This window comes from Calonectris borealis, chromosome 6 (assembly GCF_964195595.1).
Source record: "Calonectris borealis chromosome 6, bCalBor7.hap1.2, whole genome shotgun sequence".
NCBI classification, from domain to species: domain Eukaryota; kingdom Metazoa; phylum Chordata; class Aves; order Procellariiformes; family Procellariidae; genus Calonectris; species Calonectris borealis.
This window is the reverse complement of record NC_134317.1, coordinates 8,179,242-8,204,319: the sequence shown is the minus strand read 5'-3', so window position 1 is coordinate 8,204,319 and position 25,078 is coordinate 8,179,242. Positions and strand designations below refer to the sequence as shown.

The 25,078-nt window shown below is 38.7% G+C and overlaps 1 protein-coding gene across 1 annotated transcript in view; it reads right to left on the bottom strand.

The window, feature by feature from the left end:
• Positions 1–25,078, bottom strand: part of TMEM163 (transmembrane protein 163) — a 105,515-nt gene that overhangs the window by 18,045 nt on the left and 62,392 nt on the right. The window contains exons 3-5 of the mRNA XM_075152764.1: positions 24,458–24,501; positions 23,213–23,304; positions 3,754–3,850 (exon numbers count right to left, since the gene is read on the bottom strand). Of these exons, the coding sequence (XP_075008865.1) occupies positions 3,754–3,850; positions 23,213–23,304; positions 24,458–24,501 (233 nt within the window). The remainder of the gene's footprint in view (positions 1–3,753; positions 3,851–23,212; positions 23,305–24,457; positions 24,502–25,078) is intronic.

Below are 25,078 nucleotides of genomic sequence, written 5' to 3'. Positions count from 1 at the left end.
CTACAATTAGCAAGCAGATACTTAATTGCTTGATCTGTTTCATTTCTTAAATTAAACTTGTCCATATCATACTATTTTCTCCAAAACTTAGGCAAATTAAAATGAACTCAGAGAAATTATAACTGCTCCCAATTTTCAACTCTGACAAAGTCACTGAAGTTTACCACAAATTAAGATGTAAAAAGAGACTTTATACTTCTGAGAACGATGCAGTCAGTCATGTTGCTCTGCACTAACATTATGTTAATCTTGAATCCCCCACAAACAGTAGAGCAATGCATTCCAAACCATTTCTATCTTTGAGACTGACAATACTAGCTTTGTGTTCAGCATCTGAACACCAAGAGCAACATTTTCTGGTTGGGTTTTTGCCACATTATCTCCCCTAAAATTGAAGTCACACATCTAAAATTTCACAAGACGCTTTGAAAAGTACCCACATCTTCAACGACCTTTGCTTCAAGACAGACTAATAAAGATGTAAACTGTATAAAAAAAATCACGCGACTGTGACTCACATGTGAAACTTATGTTGAAGCATACATCCTCCTAATCTAGTACAGAGCTCTTCACCCTAGTTTTATACCAGTTTAGGACACCAGTGGAGTTACACTACCTTTCCTTGGTCTTAATGTTCTGTTCTTGCTCACACCATGAGGATACTTCCCTGGCACCAGAGTAGCACATTAATATGAAATCCCAGTAATACAGAAATCACCATCAGAAAATATTTCAGGCCACTTTTTGATGCAGAACTGGTTACTTCACTGCTACACAAAAAGCCATTAGCAGAAAACACTGTTCTATTATTTTTCCATGTATGTCCATACATTATAGCTAAATCACATGATAAGATATTACAGAAATTAGTATCATTAGCAATTAGTTCATTGGTGGTCCAAGAAGTAGAAGACAGCATCCTAGATAAAAGAGTAGAGGCAGAAACTTCTCCCCCTTACTGATTTAATTTCAGCAGATTTCCACGCTGCTAAGATGCTAATGATATCTCCTGGGCAGCTGCAGATTAGCTGAGAACATACTCGATCAGCAAAGACCCAAACAACTGGGAAGAACGACTATTTCTGCTAAGACACAGAGCAGCTAAGGGAGCTTTACGCAAACAGAAAATGAGCATCAGATTCAGGCACAGCTAGAGCAACTGGAAAGGTTTCTATTAAACAACATCCTTTTCCCCCAACTATTTTTAGTGTAGCAACTCTTGGGCGTAATACCTCACTGGCCATGACTTGCAGCAGTAATGCTGTTCTCTCGGTCTCCCCATTTTTCAGTGTTATTCTTAGTTTACAGAGATATTTCACCTGTCATGCAACCCTTACTGAATCAGTTTCCCACAGTGAGATGTACTGAAAGACTTTGAAATGAGAATCCTTACCATGTCATTTAAAAGGCACTGAACAGAAGTACCATCTTTTTTCATCCCTTGTTCTAACCTACTTTCCAGGCAGAATTATTAGGTATGAAAATCCTTTATCTGTGTGCACGTGGCTTTTACCCTGCCACTAGTCAGCCACAGCCCGTGCCCTGCCAGATACATCTTTCAAACTGTTGATAGTATTTGAGTGCCTAAATGAGCGAGAACAGTCAGCCCGATGTCACAGGAACAAAATTATCTATTTATCCTGATACTGTGTCAAATGTAAGCAGTATCCACTCTAACTTTTACCTACTTGACACAGTTTTAGAGCGCCAAAGTCTGAATCCAAGGCAGTCTGTGACAAAAGGGATCTGTACAAATTATTCTTACAGGATACCTGTAATGGGATCTTCCCTTCGGGGATACCTTTCTGTAGCCCTGAATTCATGGTTTTTTCCTGCTGTAAATGCATTTTAAAAATTACAAATTAAAAATGAGGAAGTACAACATGTCCGCAAGTCATAAATAACTTTGATGCTGCAGATAAGAGACATTTCTCCCCATGTAAGAAACACAGCCCTCACCTGTAGACAGTACCTGTAATGATGGAAGAGTGAGGTGTAGATGACACACCTTTTAAACTTTTGTTCCTACTGCTGGAATTATTAGGGCATTTGCCCACAATGAATCAGACTGAAACATCCAAATTAATCTGATCCACAGTACCACAAATTCACCAAATGGGTGTTTTAATTATTATTGCAGCCTCCCTTCTTACTTTACTTCTGCTTCACAGAGTCAAGACTATACATTTCATTTTCTCACTAAATAGGAGTCAAACTGTAGCCAGATGCACCGTTTGGGTACAGCCAAGTTAAGAGGTTGTCATTTAGCTAGCCATCACTGTAGGGTCTCCCCTCACCCTCATCAGGATCTCCTTCAGCCTTACTGGCACAATGGCATCCATGCTCACTCCCTAACCCAGTTCTGTCAAAATGTTTTGGTTGAGTTTAAGAACTGACTATTAAAAGTGTTTAAACTAACCTAGATCATTTTGACAGAACCAGGCTGGTGAACAACTACATGTGCTGTTATGCTGGCAGAGCTGAGGAGGCAGTAAATTATGAAGACTGGAAAAGAGGAAAAGTAAAATGCAAAGAGAAGATGAATCACCTGCGGTCAAACAATGCACCTGGCTGCAATTCAGTAATGCATTAGTTCATGGGCTTCTGCTACGCTATTCATCTTTGCCCAAATTTCACTAAACTACTGAAAATAAGTTTCTGTAGTTGCCCAGTTTCTTGGAAGTTTCCATGAGAGCACAGGACCCAGTAGGTCATCTGCACTCCTAACAGTAGGTAACAAGTTGAAATTCCATTTTGGCTTTTTTTTCCAGCTCTGCCTCCATCTCCTGGTTGAAAGCGAGGAGTTTAGGTTTCTCTCGGGTGATGTGTTGAGAATGGTACTTGGCAGGGTGAAGCCCCAATGCGAAAGTCTGCGCGCACTTACAAACAGACCAAACCGAATACAAAAGGTCCAAGTCAGATTGTATATACAATAACTGAACGGAAGCCTCATTTTGTTTGAGCACATTAGCAAGAGCCTTCTGGGAGTGGAACCATTGCCAAATGGCCCTCCCAGTGAGCAGCTGGTTTGGATGAGTAGAGCTCAGGGAAGTTAATACCCACTACTGAAAGGAAGCAAGCAGGACAGGATAGAGCAGAGCTGAGAGAAAGGCCGCTGGGGAGAGCTGCTCTATAGGCCAAGTAGGGGCTGGCTTTCATAACCAAAAGAAAGCAGAGAGCAGGAGAAAAGCCCTTTGTGATGCTCCATGGTGAGCCAGTTGAAAAGCCAGCTCTTTCACCCAGCATGCTCCCCTCACCTGTTTCATTCCTGCATGGCTCTGGAATTGGAGGCAAGAGCTGGAAAACAAAAAAATAGAATCCAAAAGTATATTTTTTCCACATTAAAAATAAAATACTGAAGCCATTGGAGTAGTAAACTGTGGAATCATTCTCCTCATAAGATTCTACCACTTTCATTAAGCCCAGAGAGACCTCCTCTCTGTAAATGAACTCTTACAGTCCTGTATAAAAGCTTTAAGTGATTATGCTGAGAAAGATTTGGCCCATAAAGGTAACCATGGAGAAGAAAAGATGGGGTCAAGCCTATAAAAACCCATGAAGACTAGACTCCATCACATAAGGAAAAATACTGCTTGAAGATTAGGACCGGTATGCGCAGCCAGGCAGGATATGCACCTGCTACAGCTTTGCTGAGTTCAACGGGGTTTGTTGAAAGGAGACGCTGGCCTTTCTCAGTTTCACTGGCAGTGTAGGGAATAAAGAGAACATTTTAAAGAACACGAATCACCTTACCACTTCTGGAAGCACCTTCTTCGCAAGATCATGGATGGCTTTGATCACAATACATAGAGATGACAGGAGGAATATGACACCCAAGATAACACAAGCTCTGGGAAAAAAAGAGAAAAATATAAAGAAGCATTAAGAACATATTTGGAGCTGTCAACCTTCCCACTGCTGAAGGGTAACACACAACAGAATATTAATAATAAAAAAATTTTAAGGAGCTAAAGATAGAGACTTGAATTAAAGAAGAGAATGAAAAGAAATGTCCAGTTCCTCTCCAGTTCATAAAACCTGGATTATATGTGAGAATACAGGGCAGACCAGACGATGTTTCAGAGTGAGAGAGAAAGACATGTCTCTTCTGCTCCTGATGATTTATCTTAAGAGGCCTCTAGAGGTCTGTTTCTCTTTGTTTGTTTTGCTAGGATCTCCTATTAGAAATAATCAAGGGAACATCATCCTCTTTACCAAACCAGGACAGATGTTTGGTAAATCTGGTCAGTAGTATAACAGAACCTGAAACATCTGTTTTCTCCCCAAATCTCCAAGAAAAAAGTTCTGAAGTGCAGATATTAAAAAAAATCAGCAGGTTAGGTGCATCACTTCGTAAGCTGTCCAGGGGTCTCTCAACACCTAAGTAAGGATCAGAGTCTCATCAGATTAGGTGCTGTGCAGAATTAGACTCTCTATTCCCACCCTGCAGAGCATACAATCCAGTTTTACAAAAAGCAAACAAATGGGTTAATGAAGAGAAGATAAAGTAACAGAGAATAATTAACAGAGAATAATTAAGTTTTGTATAGGACACAGGCAGAATGAGGTTTACAAAGCACATAATGCATACCCAGAAGAAAAAGTAGAAGAACAAAATCTCTTGCTTTTGTTCAATCATACAGACCAATACTACTCTGAGATGGTGTTCCTCTTGCCGTGAAATACTTCGGGATATAAGGCTTTGGTTTCCTCTACACAAGCAATAATAGCCAGTCTATTACAGTATTGATATATCCATAACTCCATTTTACTAATAGCTCTTCATATAAAATTCTATTACTACAGATATATACAGTAAGAGCAATTTTAATGTTTAAAGCATGAAATAGTTAAGAAGTGATATCTACATGTACATTTTTTTCTTCAAAAGTTGTATTCCTTTGTTTGTTGTTCATCATTTAGTACCTATCTGTTAGCTCATTTACAGATGCTAAAATTATTCCAGTAGCATGCTACTATTTTCAACAACTCAGCCATCAGGCCATCTGGTGGTTGGCAGCACATGTAACGTTCACATCAAGCTCAATTTAGAGACTACAGCTGAACTGGCACTGCTCTGCCTAGGTCAGAAGACGCAGCTGCAGCAGTGGCGCAGGTGAGTAGCTGGTCATTTTATTCCCCGACACAAGCGACACTAAATCACGCTGTGGACAATCCACATAATCCTATAGACAAGTTCCAGTAAAGGGGCTGCCCTTCTACAGAGGAGTACAGACAACGTAGAGGCTAGCATCCTTCCTAGCAACAGAGTGGTATTGTAGATGAGGTACTCGTCTCAGGTAGGCAAAACTCTGCTACACCTATTTTAAGACAGAAGTTTAACTCCTTTGTAGTAAATTGCAACCCAGCCCTCATTCTTGTTAAACATAACCTGTTGTAAAAAGTAGGCAGAAAAGGCTTGAGACAGTCTGATTACCCTAGAGTCCTCCCCCTAGACTCAAACACAAGAACAAAAATCTGGCCCATAATCTGTTATAGAGGAAGAAACCCACAGGATGGATTCTCTGCAATCCTGCAGCGAGAGGTGATCATTAAATAGTAATACAGATGGGAGGAAAGTTCATCTCCCAAAAAGAATAAGTAAAATTGAAAATTAGAAGGCTTTCCATTTTCCATTGCATATTTGCAAGCAGGTCCCTGTTCTGCAATAGATTGTTTTCAAAGATTTGCAGTTTCACTCCATCTGAATGGATCACTGCACAGAGAATCTGTTGTAATGATTTTTTTTGTTTGTTTGTTTGGATGAGGTACAGAAACATATACTAAAAGTTCTGTTCATTTACCTGGGACAAATGCAGGCGTTAGGTAACTTGAACACAGAACTGGTCCACAAAAGTTGGCTGACTTGTCTAAGGCTATTTGCTGAGCCAGTAACAGGTTGACATAAGATACATACGCTTCATGAAAGAATATGCTGATATTTCATCTGAAAGCAACACTGAAAGACAAGCTTTTCTATCATTCCCAGCAGGCTTAAACCAACATAGCCACAAATCTGTGAGTTGGAAACAACGGATTCAACTTCCTTGTGCCAATACCTATTGTTGAATGCCAAGGGTATGGGAAAGAGAAGACAGCAAAACATCATCACTTTCCTTTAGCATACCTTCTATTCCCTGCACACATCTTCTGAGGAAGACAGGCAAACATTCCCTAAGGGCTTGGCAGGAGCCTTGCTGGCACAAGTCTAACGTGTCCAGGGAACCAGCACTTGCCCTGACCACTGACTGGAGTCGGTTCTCAATGTATGTTGGAGATTTTGGGGTTCTCTCTGTAAACTCTCCAACCACTCACGTCTAACAGCAAATATTTTGCTTCTTTGCCTATGCAAAGCAGGTAAGTAATGACTTCAGCAATCTTGAGCTGCTTCTCTTATTCCCCAGATCAGTTTTACTGTGTCAAAAGAATTCCCATACACCTACTTAACCAAAAATAGCTAAAAATAGAAAGAAAAAAGGAAGATGTTAATAACTGTGACATGGGTATTAATAGCAGACAGAAATGCAGTCTGAGGTTTGAATCAGCATTCAGTCATCATATTTAGCAAGCCTAGCTTCTCCTTTATATTCTGGCTTTTGGAATCCATAGCCATGCAAAATTCATGAGTAATGGCATAGTACTTTAAGTGAAAAAATACATATTTCTTGTCTTCTTGAGTGTATGAATTTATTTCCAAAACCACTAGAACAAAATACTGCATAGTGTCTTCTTTTCAATCTCATTTGCCAGAAAAATAATTTCTATCTAGACTGCAAATCATGCAAAATTCAACTAGAAATGTACAAAATAAGAAACCTCCAAAAATGAATCTGATATTTTAACTGTAGTACCTAATAAACAAATTGTAGTTGGTTAATGTAAACTTGCTTTATTTTCAAGCCATTAGACAGTCTGAGGAAACGAAAACTTTATTACAAGCCTGCTAACTTCCATCTGCTAACAATTACTCAACTGCTTTGTAACTAAATAGTGTTTCCAACCGCACACGAAGGGTGTTAGTGCCAAGGTTGTTGGCAAATGCAATTTCATTAATAACATTCAATTAAACTAGATGAGCCAACTGCCATTTCTAAGCAAGTTCAACTCAACTCAGAAGCACCCATAAAAATTAATGAAAGAGGAGTTATACAGAAGTGAGGTTTGACTGAAAACCTAGTGAAGATTTTACCAGCTACTCCTGGCTTGGAATCACCATAATGTAATAAATGCTCCTCAATCTCCAGGTCTCCCATGATCACTGTCAGCAATTCAGACACTCTGGAGCAACTGGTAGTCCACCTAATGCCCTCGTATTCCAGAATATAGGTATCTTCTTGCTAAGACATGAGGGTACTCATGATGAACAGATGTCCACATATTATATGCCACCAGTACCACTCACTCACACCTCCAGCACCTATTGAAGATCGTATACTTATTTTACAGCTATTTCTGCATGAGTTAGTATAAGAGCTTCCCACTAAATATCTACTACATCATTAAAGATATAATTGATCTATAACACAAAATAATTGATGACTACAGGTTTGACAGGCAACAGAAAAGATCTAATGAAGAATGCATGAATCTGAAATCTCCCTTAGTTACATGTAACATATTGCTTCTAAAAAGAAAGGAACAGAGACAATTTAGTCAAAACATTTTAAAACATAATGGAAAACCATGATTTGATTTTCAGAAACAATAAGCTTTCTGGAATCTTTCAGAATGCAGTACAGTTTAAAGAATAACAGACTAATTCAGAAAGGACAAACTGAGGGCATCTCTCCAGATATCCAGACAATAATGAACTTTTAGGTCAATTAAAACTCAAACTTCCAAAGGTTTTTTTCTTAGAGCAATGGCACTTGGAATGCAAGAGTAATTAAAACTATATCATTAAGTTTTCGGTAAAGAGAATTTAATATTACGATGTTAACAGTGAAACCACCAAGTCTTCTTTAGTTTGCTGTAGGTCTTGGTAGCAGATCATTATCTGCCAAAGATACTTCTTGATGTGTTTTTGATGCAGTATTTCTATCTGAACATCCAGAAGATAACATAAAGTATAATTCATTATATTAAAAATGAACTCATCAATTTTGTCAACTTTTCAATATAACTTTGTCACAGATGAAACATACTGTCATATCAGTTGTACTGCAGCCTCAGGCATTGAGAATGAAATTATTCGGACTTTCAAAACTGCCAAAGACTTTATACTGCTTTCGAGCTTCAGTTACTGCTAGTTCACTTCTAGTGGAATTCAGAAACATGATTATGCCTAAATCCTAAAAACTAAACACATCTCCAATCTAAATCTTGGTTCTGGGTGTGCTACAACCTGACAATTTCCAAAAGACATTCCTCTGAAAGCAGTACTACAACTCATATACTACAACCCATTTATATTTAATCAACCCTATACATATCCATTTTGTATTACACCAGTCCTGAATATTTGCACTCACCCCCATCAAAATAACATCAGTATATCAGAACTGTATTACATGACATACAGCTGCCACCTCATCTTTTCTGTAACACATTTCCTGTACAGAGCTCTAATAGACACAATTCTTCATTTTGATGACAAATTCTCACAACTCATAAGGAAACCAGAAAAGGAAATCTATCACTGTAAGCACCTGATAGTCTTTCCCTTAATCAAAAATTTGTAACTTTGCATAAGTTAATGGCTTTTAAGCAAGTAGCTATGAAAAGTACTGAGATTCAGGGGGTTCCATCTCCACAAACTGTCGATTTTCAAGCTGCTATTAGTAAGTTAACATTTTTTTTCCTCTTTTTATCACAAAATTAATTTCCTAAGGAGAAAAAGTCCAACTATTCAATTCATTTGCATCTAGCTGACACCGCAAAACAGCCTTCTAATTCATGGATTTATCCTTAATTCTGTCTTATATTTGTAACTATTTGTTACGATTCCCTACAGGTAGTGATAAGACTAAAATTCTGTAATATTTCCATCACAGAACTAAAGACTAATCTCACTCAAATCTCTATGGTGATTAATCTCCAACGTAATGAAGCAATTTTACCTTTAGCATGGTGCTTGCCACACTGAATACTCTTTACATGAGTTGACCCATTCCAGCCAAAGGGACTGCTCTTCCATGTAGTCAGCCTGAAGTAAGACTGCTACTTGTTTTGTAACATTTTGTAAAAAAGAAATAGATAATAATAATAAAGTTACAAATACACCCCCAGTGACAAGCTCTGCTATATACTACCTCAAAAGGGCTCTGGGGTAAGCTACACAAGGGTGACTGATAACAGAGTTTTCCTCCTATCAATTGACTGCTATAAAATAGCCACTGCAAGTGGCTTCCCTTCTTAATTATCATCCTGCTATCTTTCTGGCAAACGGAATACAGTAACACAGTAACAACGAGGATTTGTAATGAAGCTCTGGGTAATTACTCCTCTCAAATCAATCTGCTCTTATATGCAATGGTGCAACAGAATTATGGATTCAGAAAAAATTAGTGATGCATATGAACGCAATCTGCAAAAATGTGTTAACTTTCTCTTAGCAGCTCACAGAGACAGTTATTTTGGGGCAGCGGAGAGGGAAAAGGGGTCTCATGTACTTGATAGTATGTCTGTTACATCCTGGAACCTATTTTACCACCACTAAAATAGTCCCTAAAATGTGATGACACCGTGTGGAATAAAACAAGATTGCCAGTAGCAGTCTAATTACTTCCTAGTTTTGTTAACATATGATACAACTAAAATGCAATATTAGAAACCTAACCTTCTTGTCAAATACTGCGCTATCGTCCCCCGTTTTTTATTCATTGGTGTATCTCAGATTACTTGATCTTTTTTGATTACATGGGTTACTTGTTTTTTTATTACTTTTACCAGTATAAAGAACCTCACAGGACCATAGAACAGCCCAGGTTGGAAGAGACCCCAAAAAATCATATGGTCCAACCTTCCATGGGAAAGGGAGCCTAGATGAGATTATCTAGCACCCCGTCCAATCGCATCTTGAAAACCTCCTGCGATGGGGACTCTACCACGTCCCTGGGGAGGTTGTTCCAGTGATTGATCATTCTCATTGTAAAAAATTTCTTTCTTCTATCAAGATTACTTACCTTAGTCATTGAAAACATCACTTATCTTATTCATTTTAATAATTTCAGCAGAGCTGCAGAGATAAACGTGATAAAGAGAAGTGTGAGAAAAGTAATTATAAACCACTAGCATTTGTATTAATGTTCTTGAGGTAGAAACTATATTCTCACATTTGCAAAGCTGCCATCAAAACAAGCTTCAGTTCCTCATCCAATTCTCTGGCAGCTACGATACTATAAATAAAAGATAATACTCCTAATTTCTACATATAATTCTGTTATTTTCCAAGAGCCCATTTACTTAGTTTTAATTCTGTATTTTCTTGATTGTTAAGAATCTTACCATGACATATTTTTCTAAGAGAAATGAGTTTTCCGTCATGGGAATAGTGGAACAGTTTGCCCAGGGAGGTTTCGGAGTCTCCACCCTTGGAAGTTTTCAAGACCTGACCGGATAAAGTTCTGAGCAACCTATTCTGATCTCACAGCTGACTCTCCTTTGAGCAAGAGCCTGGACTAGAGACCTCCTGAGGCTCCTTCCAACCTGAATTATCCTATGAGCCTATGAATTTTTATTCATGAAATCTTTATCTCTGCAGGCTCTGTCAAGATCTTTCAGCACTAATGGCTCCTAATAGCCCACAGAAAAGGAAACATTAAAATCTCAACAGGCTGTTTTCACCACTGGAGTGAAGAGGTAGTGTTAAAACTATTACTTTGCAAGTAACTGAAACTTAGCATTAAAACGAGCTGCAGGCCAATAAGAGCAATATGAGCTCTAAGCCCATATGTGAGCTTTTTCAGCAAAGCTGAGCAAATCAGTTTTATGATGGATACAGGATTTAAGCTCTAAATAAACCCACTAATGAAACCTCTGGAGTTTAAGTAAGAAAAAATTTAAATTATAAAAATAATTAATTTAATAAAAACTATAAATGTGTTAATTCCTGTTTCCCTATGATTTGAAAGGATTTCAGTATTAGTGGGTAAGAGTCAATATCATGTATGGAATCATTCAGGGGATGTCATATGGCACAACACGCAAGGCAATTGCCCAAGAGGTTTTTGCTATGTCAGGAGTTAGGATAATATTTTTGAGCATACGGTATTCATTGGCTTTCTAATTCTGTATCTCTCTATACATTTTTGTCAATTGTCTTCTGCATCTAGCCACATGGCAGGAACCCTTTTGTATCTCTTCGCTTTGCTTGTACTCTTGTTTTCATTCTTTCTTCCCATAACCAAATACAAATTATTCTGTGAATGCTCCTTCATTAGTAACTCGGAGCTTGCAATAACCTGCACCACATTTCTTCTAGATGAGAGGCAGTCAACCTGTTTAAACAAAGCTAGGCCTACTTTCATTTAATATTTGTATTATGGCAGCTCTTAAGATCTGATTACAGTAGCCAAGTATAAAATTCCAATCACAGCCAGCCCAAGATTTCCCAAGCGTAGGCAAAATTGAATGCTGATACTCAAAGGGTGAGAACTCGGGAGGAAAAAGCTCAATTTTTGGTCACCAACAAATGATTTTCTGGTGGCAAACCAGGGGGTTCTGGCCGATGGGGATGAAGTGGAGCAGGGTAGAGAAAATGGAAGAGGACTCAGACCAAGTTAGTGGACAAAGAACATGGAAAGGAAGAAGTCAGAAGATGTTTCGGAGAGAAGGGGATGACAGTGTTTGTTCTGGTTTGCAGTCATTTGGGGCGCCACGGGATGGCTGGGGATGTTGCAGATGTGGGCCTCTCTTTGCTTTCTCTTCCCTTGATCTCAACTGCAATCCACGTCCTTCCAAGACCCACAGCTTTTCTTCTCCTCACAGCTACCTTCTCCTCCACAGCAGCCTCTGTTTGCTATCTACACATCCCAATCTGCTATCACACAAGTGAGAAAGAGGATGAATTGAGCAAGGACCATTCCTGACACCAAGAAAGAGTATGTAAAGATGCAGGGGAGAGGCCTAAGCAGCCGTGCTAGGAATGTCTGCCTGCACAGCAATAGCCACCGCTGCACACACCCCGGACACAGCAGGGGCAGGTGATAGCGAAATCTCTATGGCTGGGTACCGCATCTCTACGTCAGGAAAGGGCCTGTTCAGTCTACTGCACACTGTGCCACAAGCACAGCTCTGCTGCTCATTATTTTAAAAAGAGGCATTAAAATTACAATGCAGCTGTTCACTAACATTTGTTCCTTGCTACCCATTCTGCAATATTGCTGAGAATAATTCTAGCCCCATTTTTCATTAGAGTGACATCCAGAACTGTGAAGACTCTAAAATCTGCCTCTTAAACCCATTAAAGGGCTTACTCTAAAAAGAACAATCACTAGGCACTGTGGCATATTATTGTAATACACAGACAAAAGATGCAATATCAGCCTCACTCTTGAGATTCCTGCTTCTTTGTCATGCTCTACTGCTAATCTTAAGCTTCTTTGTGTCCAATTAGACAGTTATATCGCTTGTTTATGTTTGCGGTGTAGCTTATCTATTATCAGGTTTAGTTACTGAGGAAGACTTGGACACCGAACTGTACAGAATCACAGCTGTTCAGAGTATTCACACCTGCGTGTTGCTGGGTGAAGAGGGAATAGAGTCACTTTAAGATGCACTTTAAAAGGAACGAAGTAGGCTCGCTGTTCATCACACATGTTCCATAATCCACCTCCAACTGCCAGAATCCAGATCAGCTTCATTACAGCTACTCCTTTTTCTCACCATAAAAAAAAAAAAACAGACCCGAACAAAATAAAGAGAATTCAAGTAATAGTCTAAATTATCCTTGAAAGGCGATTTCTCAATTATTATATTAAAAAATATACTGTGTTATCACATGGTCTAACCTCTTCTTAAAGAACATGGAGGGGAAATACTGTTCGTATCTGAGACTCAGAATAGCTACGCTAGGGATCCATTTCATGTTGAAAATGTTATAGGCCTTCTAAAACTTTTATTATCCTCAGGAGTTCAACTAGTCGCTGCAGAACAGGGTATTTACATCCTTTAAAATCATGCAGCTGAACTAGGGCAACAGTTCCATAAATAATTTGATTTTCCAGGTATTCAATATCTGCCAATAAAAGATAACAGACGTTTCTACAACTTTGAAAACTCTTACGACCTATTTTCTAGTTCCTGGTCTGCACAGACTGTAGAGTTGCACTTAGGGTACACCTGCCTTATAACCACCCGCCTGGCTTGTGAAGAGATGATCACTGCTCCTAGCCTTGTAGCAGGTGATCGGAGATTCTGTCATTCCCCTGAAGCTGCAAACTAAAGCCTTTTGAGAATTTCTGTAATACTCATTTTTATGGTGAACATCAAATTCCAGGACAGAACGACACCATCCCTGATTTTATACATATATCTATGTGTGAATACTAGGCAATATACACAAATACTGCCTAATCAACTACCAGTGAAGTAAAAGGAAAGGCTTTCATAAATTAAATAAATTTTGGATCTAGCTCCAGTAAAATCATTGCCAAGTCTACAGATGCCACACTTTTAGAAACAGATTTTAGAATGTATAAATATATACATTTGCTATTTCATATTTAATATAAATTCTATGTGTGAGGATTTTGTGTGTGTGCGTGCATAAAAGTATGCATACATGCATTGCTGCCTGGATAAGAGCAAAGTTTATGATTGCTTCACTTTTGCCTGAATATGGGATAATGGATTTATGAGGAAATCATGCAGTTTAATAAGTCAGCCTAATGAAGCACCTCTAAAACTTGTATCTAGCACTGCACCTGGATGTAGTATTTCAGCTAAATATTTCAGAAGAAAGAATGTTTTAGAAATTTTCAGTGTGGTTAAAAAGAAACTATATTTCTCCCCCTATAAAGCAGATGTCCAAGCATAGGCGAACACCTATTTTGCAAATTCTGCACTGTGCTTCCACTGGGTAGTAGAGACATGCATGTGCCATGTGAGGACCAACTCATGGTAGCTGAGAACTAAACAAGGGCTGCAGAGGTAGGTTCTTAGCTATTTGCAGTTTGTAGGCTATCTCCATGCATTTGACATTTTTCCAGATCACTTAGCTATTCCATTCACTCATCACAAAAGAGTTTTTCCTTTAGCCACAGAGGTTAGCCCCGAACTGTGGGTAGGTGTGGATTTTGCCATCTGTGCTTCAAGTCTCTTTCATATGTACGGCATAGATAAAATTATCCACAGTTTTTTCAGTGTGACTGATATGTTGGGTCTGAATTGAGAGGATTATTTTCATTCAACACTACCTAAATAGACAGTGCTCATTTAATCGGGCTACCCAGTACAGCAGAGCCAATTCGCACATGAAAATTTAAATAGCGTACTAATACTGAAAAATAGGGGTTTTTAATTCTGTGCACCAAGAGAGAATATACCCTGCAATCATAGAGATCAGTATGCTCTCTTATTTGAATCAGAGGAAAAGAAAGAAGAGCCAGACCTAACCTGGCAGTGTAACAGCCATGTCCTCCCATAAAAGGTGGCTTCTAATTCTTTTAAGCTTTGGGTGCAAGGGTAGGATACGTCACAATCCCCATATTGCATGCCTAAATGTAATATGCATATATCCAATATAACTTCCGTAAGGCTCCCCACAACCAAACCCTGGGGTAAATAGTCTCAAGTGGTGTCATCTGAACAAAAGCAAGAGAGAAAAAAGGGTTACAATTACTTTGGAGGAGAGGCTCACTCCATGTTAGGATCTCACCTGTCAACCCATTTTCTCAGTAAGGAAGATGTCTTTACATAAACTCACCAGCCACTAACTCCCCACATTTGCCCAGCAGCTACACAGACATGCCCACTTCCTTTACCAGCAGACGTGGCTCTGCAGGAGGCGGCGACGGTGATGGCTCCTTACAGAATCTGCACAGGGCAGTAGTAAAATAATAAAGGGCAATTCCAATGATCACCCTCAAAGCAAAAATCACTGGCAGAATGAAAGCCTCTGGAGTGCCCTGGGCTAGACCATATGCAACTGGACAAGAGACAATAGAGCAAAAGCAGATTTGCAATTCAAAGAGATAATGTAGCGCAAAGCAGTAAGGTATCATTTCAAGAAGCCATACAGCACTTTTCCCTAGCAACTGAAGAAGGATACCATGTACATATCTGATTTCCCCTGTCTTCCAAAAATGAGTCACACCAGAAAGTAAAGAGCAGGAGCAGAAGGTGTCAAAAGGAATGTCTATCCATAAGATACCCACACCGACAAAGGGAACACCCACAGCAAAGGACAGTTCCTTCAGGTATATTCAATTCAGAAGTGGGTGTCTACCTACCATACAAAGAGTAGTACAGATTATTTTATTATTGCTGTTTACTTAAGTCTAAATTCCAGAAAGAAGGTAACTAAGCAACTGGTGGGGGTTTCTAATCACTTGATGAAGCTTCTCCAAAGGCCACATGCCTAAGAAGATGTAAGATTATAAAAGAAAAACTGTTCAAAGCTGTATCCTCTGCTTGATAAACATCCACTGATTCATGTCAGTATTTGAAACACTAATATGCCTACTTGCTGCACTGCCCCATTTACCTGAAGCAGCTACTTACAATCAAAAACTGAACACAAGGCATACTCTGTGAAAAGATAACTGACAGAGAGTACGTACCCAGGAGGCTATCAAGCAACCAAGGAAAAGGATTGGTACACTGGTAGTGTTGTAGTCATTGGGTATTATAAAAAGGCTGTTAATATCATTAATATGCTTCATAAAATGTTTTTAAATATCTTAATTCCTATATCATATTATTACATAGCCGTAAGTTTCACCCCTAGTGCATGAAGTCCTAGGAAAGGGTCAGAATATCCTTGTTTCCTTATTTCCTCTCTTCATTACATATCCCTATGTAATGGACAATCTATATATATATAGATATCCACATCGTGGATTCCTAGAGTTGTCTGACAACTGAAAACCCCAGTGAACCACCACCAGGTTCTTCTTTCATCAGACAGAAAAAAGGCACGTGGCCAGCAGGAGCAGGGAGGTGATCGTGCCCCTGTACTCGGCACTGGTGAGGCCGCACCTCGAATCCTGTGTTCAGTTTGGGGCCCCTCACTACAAGAAGGACATGGAGGTGCTGGAGTGTGTCCAGAGAAGGGCAACGAAGCTGGTGAAGGGTCTGGAGCACAAGTCTTATGAGGAGCAGCTGAGGGAACTGGGGTTGTTTAGCCTGGAGAGGAGGAGGCTGAGGGGAGACCTCATCGCGCTCTACAACCACCTGAAAGGAGGTTGTAGCGAGGTGGGTGTTGGTCTCTTCGCCCAAGTAACAAGCAATAGGACGAGAGGAAATGGCCTCAAGTTGCGCCAAGGGAGGTTTAGATTGGATATTAGGAAAAATTTCTTTACTGAAAGAGTGGTTAAACATTGGAACAGGCTGCTCAGGGAAGCGGTTAAGTCACCATCCCTGGAGGTATTTAAAAGATGTGTAGATGAGGTGCTTAGGGATGTGGTTTAGTGGGCATGGTGGTGTTGGGTTGACGGTTGGACTTGATGATCTTAGAGGTCTTTTCCAACCTTAATGATTCTATGATTCTAAGATGTACATCTTTATCATTGAGCTTAATTAAACATAGGGGTAAGGTAGCGAAGGATGTAAGAGATTTTCTGATTGTTGCATCCAGCATTCTGAGTCAGGTTTCCTATTTACTCCATCCCTGAGGAGCAGTCAAACATCTTTCTTAGAGATTACTTTTAGCTCAAACTAAGTTAGAAATTCTTGGATTAAGCTCTTACAGTTGTGCTCCTCTGGATGTCAAAATAGATGAAAATAGCGGTTCATTCTCCTCCTAATTTAAGAACCTATTAAGAATCAAATCCTCAGGGCAGGCATTTTTCACTTGGCCAATGGGTTCAGCATTCTGACAGTATCAAATTCAGCTGCCACAGCTGAGGTATAATGTATGGAAATGAAAGTAAAGTTACAGACACATAGCAAAGTTTTTAGATAATGTCCAATTGCAAAGCTGCAAAGACTGCAAGACCTTCCTAATTCTTGATCCATTGTTTTTAAATCTAGCATAAGGTGAGAAAAGATATGCAGAATAAATACATGAGCAGAGATAACTGAAGCCACCTACTGTTCCAGGTAAAGTGTCATTTTACGCACAAAGAAAGAGTACTCCAGAATCATACGTTGCCCCATTGGGGATAGGAATGACTATTTTCTCCTGGCAAAAAGCTTTCTCAGAAGAAGGTGGACGTATGACAGATATCTGCACCCTTGTCTGCCACACAGTAGACTATCTAATTCTTGTCATTTTAACTGCCAATGTTTTGGACAACAGCTTCACCAATATAAGAAAAAAAAGACATATCTGCGTTCATTATGTATTATGTCATGGCAACACAGAGTGCCACGAGTTCATTAGAAATTATTTGTCCATGATACAATTTAATTTTCTTATTACAGTAATAAAGGAAAGAATAGCTGGAGTTTGACATATGCAATCAAAAAAAAAAAAAAACAAAACCAAAACACTGAAAGAAATGTGAGCTTTCTGCTCTTGGCATAATCCAGAATGCTCATTATGAGTAAGGTTTCCTATTTACTCTGGCACTGGGTTAAGAAAGATGTTGACAGACTGGTTCTTGGGAAACACAGAATTTAACTTGGTACCATAAACAAAATAATATATAATAAACACCAGCTGCAACTGTCAAGAATCACTATGTTAAATACGCTGTACAGAGTTAGTTTTTGCAATACTGAACATAAAAGCTCAAACAAAACACAGCAGCCAAAAAAATGCTAGGAGCAATGGATCCTACAGGCATAAGCAGATACTCAGTCCTGTACTGCATTGTACAGAAATGTAAGATTGTAGCTCTGTAGTGTAACAATAGGGATATCGCTTTATAGCCTAAGAAGTGGCACTTCCATTTACTCCATTTGACCTGAGCAGGCTGCCAACTAACTCTATTAACTTACCGTGAGCAAAGTCCTGTTTTCCTGAGCAGAGGGAATCAAACAAGAGCTGTTTCCTTTGTTCACAGTTTTGAGATCTTTCAAACCAACTATACATAAAAAGCTCCATCTTTTACAGCTTTTTCACAAGGTTGTGTGCCTGAAGTTTGTTATTCTGTTTTCTCGATCTTTCCTTTTTTAGTGGTATTTCTCACTTTCTCCTCACACACAATTCCAGCACTCCAATCCAAGTCCTTCATTCCTGAATTTAACAGATCAACCCTTTGGCTGTATAAGAAGTTACTAGTTCAATCTCTCATGAGACGTTTTTCCAGGTCCCTAATGCTTCAGTCTTCTATTAAGAAATTACTTCTGCTATTTACTGGGTTTATTTACCCACATGAAAAACCACTGTCACCACATCAATTTCAATAAATCTCTTTCTTCAACAGAATTTAGATTTGCTTCAGCAGCCCAATAAGCTATTATGTTGCTAAAGATTTACTAAAGGGCAAGATATTCAAGAATATTTGTACACTGGTTATGAAGAGCAGGAAGGGGGACGTTCAGATTTCTTTGAGCATCTTGAAAGACTCAGTGATTGTTCAATGTTCAAATCACAAAACAGAAGATTGGATTCAGACCTTTAACCTGACAACCTGCTCTAATTGACCCTGCTTTGAGCAGGGTTGGACTGATGACCTCCAGAGCTGCCTGCCAACCCCAGCCGTTCTATGGTATAGCACTGCACAAAACTCTTACCATGAAGTAATAAGCTGTACCTGGCCCAAAGTGCACAGGCAGTGGGTCTACTATAATTTTACATTCTCTGGTTTATCAGCTATATCAGAGTATATTCCTTCCTCTTAGTTTCTCCTCTTATGCAGAAAAATAGGGAATTGCAAGAATTTTATTTTGGTCATAAATTTTGATCTTTTGTTGAGATTTCTCTAGTTTTTTCAGCACTCTTTTCTTTCTTGCTTTGTTGATGATTTGTTCTGCACTTCTAAGTTTCCTGCATGTTAACTTGCAACCCAGCAGACCACACTGAGCAAATCAAGCGCTCATGAACTATGTACTCTGACTCTCTTCCCAGATATCTCTAGTCCTTCCCAATTCTTGCATTGCCTCAAGACCTAAAATTCTTTCACCACTCCTCTAAAATACATGGAAGTGTAGTAGCCTGTTTTTACCCTCTTCTATTTGACTGCCGAAACAGAAAGATGGTGAAGTGCAAAACTATCCAAAAAGTACCAGTAACAAACACACCAAATATCCATGCCACTCCTACATACCCTTTCATTAATGAGCCAGCTAGGCAGAATCAAGCAGTCTCTCATATGGCCTACAATCTCACAGTGGTTTATACCTGACCTTGGTGAATATTCATTATATTTTCAAAGGCACTTGGTATATTTAAAAATAAAGCATAAAAATTTCAGCATAATTTAAGACATACCTTGAACATAACCAGATATATCTTTTCACAATGACTTAAGAAAAATTCTCGTCAATAAAAGACTTGAAAAGCCTGCCAGCTTTAGCTTCTCAGACCATCAATATCAAAGAATTTTCAAGAAGGGCAAATCGCAACGGTAAGTTAAAATCTATTTTGCAGTTACTACATGTAAACCACCATAAGAATCAACAAAGAGGTACATTGTATAACTTTGGTCACATGTACACTGAAAAAGTACCTTCTCATCTGGCCCCAGAAAATGAGAGAAATCAAACAATCTAGTAAAAATGAAACCCATAAACTGAGTTAAACTCAGCAGGACAAGTTTTCATGATAGTTTCAGCACTACGATTCCCCTGAAGTCAAATGGAAATGCATTTTTCAGCTTAGCAGAACTTGGCACAGCAAGCAGTTTTGTACTGTTCATTTTGAGTACCAGCCCATGAAATGTTGCATGTCTAACTTCCATATGGCTACATCTTAAGTAAGATTACACAGTTCTTTTACATCTTAGCATTTTATTCTAAGTATTTAATTCACAGCACATTCTGAGTCAGGCTGTATTCTTTGTGTCCTTTTCTGGGGTTTTGTTTTTCATCCTATATGTTCTCTTTCAATGACATCCAACAGTTAGGATTGGATCTAACGTTGCCCTTCCATGAGAGGCTTTCCACCGATTTCAACAGATTTTGGATCCATCTCTTGCTGTCAAGTTTATGAAACAGGAACTTTTAATTGACATAATTAATTGACAATTCCACTTGGCTCTGTCAAGGAGCTCAGGTTATTTTCAGCTATGTTAGGATACACAGATGTCGTGGTTTAACCTCAGTCGGCAACTAAGCACCACACAGCCACTCGCTCACCCTTCCCCTGTGGTGGAATGGGGGAGAGAATCAAAAGGACAGAAGTAAAAAAACTCGTGCGTTGAGATAAGAACAGTTTAATGCTTGAAATAAAATAATAAAACAACAACAACAATAATAATAATAAATTGTAATGAAGAGGAAAACAACAAGGGAAAGAGAGAGAGAGGAACAAAACCCAGTGATGGAACCGCTCACCACCCGCTGACCGACACCCAGCCAGTCCCCGAGCAGCGATCGCTGCTTCCCAGCCAACTCCCCCCAGTTTATATACTGAGCATGACGTCATATGGTATGGAATATCCCTTTGGTCAGCTTGGGTCAGCTGTCTTGGTTGCGCTCCCTCCCAGCTTCTTGTGCACCTGGCAGAGCATGGGAAGCTAAAGAGTCCTTGACTAGCGTAAGCACTACTTAGCAACAACCAAAACATGAGTGTGTTATCAACATTATTCTCCTATTAAATCTAAAACACAGCACTATACCAGCTACTAGGAAGAAAATTAACTCTATCCCAGCCGAAACCAGGACAACAGACAAATGTAATATTTAAATCAATAAAAGACAGACCTATAAATAAAGAACTAAACTGAAGTCACTCTGGCACACCTTACTCTGGTAAACAGTAGTATTGCTTTTAGAGAAACCCAGAAACCCTCCCGCTCTAAGCAAAGTATGGCTACGCACATAGAAACAGGAGTAACGCACAGCATGACCTAAGCACCTACATGAATTTGCACCGAACTGTCTGGGAGTCTGAGAGCAGACTTCCCCACTGAGGCACTGCACACAGAAAACAAGGACTGTGAAAGACCAGGTGTAGTTATAGGCACACACGGTACAAAGATTATTTACAAGGTAAGCAAGCAGCCAGGATGAATCATGCAACATTTTCCCAGTGTAGAGAAAAAATAATGCAGTCTTTCAAGCAAGAGATTGATTAAACACAACAAGAAATTAGACATGTGCCTCCCTCAAAAATCCGACACAGTAAGAATTGCCTTAAGAGACACAACCATCTCTTCGCTTGTCGGTACTATGATGATTCTCCTGTCAATTCTAGAAATGGAGAGATAACCAGACTGCCTATCCAGTGATTCATATTCCCAGCATATGGTAACATTCTTTCACTCAGTACTGATCTCATCATGTAACCTTAGCTGTCTTCAACTAGAGGGCATGGCAAGTAATTCATTGACTTAATTTAGCCTTATGTAAAGCAGAGGGATTATATGAAAGCAAATTAAAAATGAGCATAAAAAGCAGGAAAATATGTTTGGTACTTTGCTTGTTCACTTTACTGGCTTAGCCATAGGGATATGTTGATTCTTCTTTTGTATTGGGATTTATTTTCTCTCTAAAGTACTTTACAAGGTTCACTTGAAAAACTCAACAGAAGGAGATTTCAAAAATATGTTAATTAAATGTTGACAGGAATCTCTGTGGACGCCCACAAAAGCAAGATACTAAGGAAATGTCTGTTAAGATCTCCAAATTTGTGCAGGAAGACTAATTTTAATCACATATTTCTGGATTTATTTTCATGAATCAATGCCACATCAATCTTCTATGGCCTTTTATTCCAAACTGTTATGTATGGAGTCCTGCCAGAAAGGAATTCACAGCACTGGCAAGCTGTTGCATGAGCCTGAGTTAATGCATATAAAAATACTGCTTACTGTTTTCTTAGTTTTTAGGAAGGGACTATGAAGACAAGTTATAGTACCTTCTGTGTGGCTTTTTTTTTTTTTACTTGATCCTACCAGTTATGTAAAAGCTCAGTTTCATCAGGCTTCCCTTCTTGTAGAAGGGACTTCATTAGACGTGTTTCAGAACAAAAACTACCTTATCCCCCTTTATTGTAAAATTGTAGTCCATTCCAGGAGATAGCTGAACTATCTTCAAACAAGCCAGATGGGATACTGCTAGCAATGACAGCACAGAACAAAACCAAAGCAGATAAATGTACTGCAATTCTCCACCTAGGTGCACCCAAAATTTGAGTAGGAGGTTAAATTCTTCTTTATGCACTAGCTGGAACAATTCTTGAATCAATCTCCACCTGACCTTCTCAGCTACCACATGCATTGCCAATAGAAATGCTGCACAATGGACAATGACGCAGAATATAATTTCCATTGTGATCAATACTGCACTGCAAATTAAAGACCTTTTTTCCATAGGATCTATATAGCAAGCAGTAAATATGCTTACTTTGCAAGCATATACTTTTTTTACATAAAGACAACATGCAAGTATTGATATACTCTTACTTACCAAACCAGCGATAGTTCTGTAATAAAAAGGGTGTGTCTCTCTCTCTTTGTACAGCAGTTATAATAAACTGTGTCATTCTACTATCCTATCACTCATACAGGCTCAATCTTATCAGATGTTCTGTAATCTCAACTTCTAATAATATCACTAGCAATCAAAGTGATTTACATTCAAAGAGAAGGGGTTCATATTCCCATCGTGTTAAGGGAAACACAAATATACTACAAGCATCAATTTTAAAAACATACTTTAGTAAGAATAATGGAATAAGATGCAAAATAAAAGATTTACAAATCCATTACAGATTGCAAATACAGTTCATTTGATGAAAGATGCTGCAAGGAAAAAGAAATCGCAAAGCCCTAACAATTACTATCTTGGCTAAAAAGAAACTGAAAATCACAATCACAGGGAGGTTTGCCTAAGGAAAGGCTGCATGTTTGGGACCAAACAGTAAGTTGGCAGAAGGAAAGAATACTTGCTGACATGACAAAATGTTTTTTGTCAAAGCTCTGGAATCTGTGGCATCACAGCTTGACAGCGAAAGCTCTGCAGGCCTCTACCAAAGCCAAAAGTAATTAAGTGTACTTACATGTACTCCCTGTGTGCAGAATGCACAGCAGCTGCGTTGCTGTAACGCCACAAAACTATCGCTGATGACAAAACGTCCAGGGTAGCATCAAACTGAAAGAGACACAGAGTCAATTGTTTTGTGGGCCATTAAAGTGCTCAGTACTAACAGTAATGCATTTAGTATCCTGCTGCACAGGCACAAAGCAGCTTCAAATAAATCATTTTAATGAAAGCAGGATTTACATTTGTTAAATTGATCTTCACATTTTTGCCACGTACTATTGCACAATGATACACTTCAGAGCTCGGGAAGTCAATCAAGGGATTAAAAACTTTTTATTTGTAATCCATCACCTGTGGAGAAGTTAAGAAAAAAAAAAACCACCACAATCTGCCACTGTGGCACCACAAGAGTTAAAATACTAATACTATCTTTATACAAAGATTCTAAAAAAAAAAAAAAAAAAAGTGTTTGAAAATGCCTGTCAAGCATTCCTTTTTCCTGCAAAGTCACTAATTTTCTGCAATAGAAGGTTTTGTTTCAAACCAAGCAAATATTAACTTTTTTCCAAAATCCCACTGTATCCAGATTTCATATTATTCTGTATCATCAGCAAAATTGCCATCTTTGCATTTCCAGTTAATGAAGACATGATGTCAGATAACACCAAAACCCAGGCTTGTCCCACTGTAATAACTTTCATCCTTAAGTCAAACTTTCTACGGAGTCAATCTAACCTTCAAATTTGAAAGCAAAAGACAAATTATTTGAAATGAGTCATTTTGCTTGTTGTTAGGAATTTTTTGCTCTGCCACTAATCAGGAATGTCACGGCAACTACTAGAGAGGAAAGCTGTCATCCCAAAGTCAATAGGAGTTTTACCATAGACTTCAATAGGAAAAAGGTCATGCAAAGTTCAGAAGGAAACTTCAGAATTTGGCTCAAGTTCAACAACAGAACTGATTAAGCTGAGAGATTTTGTAGAAGAAAACCATATCTGGTGGATAATATCTATCAATGCTGAGATATAAGTATTGATATTAACTCCAATATAAGACTTAGTAGTCAGAAACTGAAAAGGTATAATGAAATTATCTTTACTATCCTTTCCAAGGTATGACTTCAACAATATTTTTTCTAATCTATCATTGACTTTGTACACTTTGCCATGAACTTACAAGAAGAAAAAATACAGTATTTCATGTTCAGAAAAAGCCCATGAAAAAAAGGGGTGAAGAATATTTAAATTGTATCTCTACTTACAGCAAATCCAAATGATGATGCACTGTATCTCATTACGGAGACAGCTAAAGGAAAGAAAATATTATTTAGAATCACTTTAAATCTCTTTTGTATCCTTTCTTCTTCTCTTGTCCGAGAGCTACAAATATAGTTTCAACACATGGGCTTAGTTTCACTAAGTTCCCACTAGAATGACCTGCCCAACACTTAAAAAAGGTCTACAAGAAAGGCCTTGTGCTGCAGGAAATGGTTAGGTCACTCGAGAGATGCTTTTCTTTCTTCCAAAACTGTAATGGGGCAGACCTTAGCATAGCATTCAGAAACAGTCTGTTTATGAAACATGCTGCATTTCAGATGCAGTTTTGAGTAAAAATATGTTGAAACCACAATTTCAAACTCTCAGAAAACTTTATGTGTCTCAAAGTGCTCCTTGCTCCAGTTAGGCACAAAAGTCCAGCTGAATTGTCTGACAGAAAACTATGCAGGCCCATCCAGACTTCTTGACTGCCGTCTTTTTGACAAAAAGCCTAAGGGTAATTCACACAGCCCCAAGAAATGCTTCAAATTCCATCAGATCAGTGATTTCCAATGGAAAAAGCGTTAGCAGGAAAAATTTTGAGCTGCTCTGATTTTGACTGCATA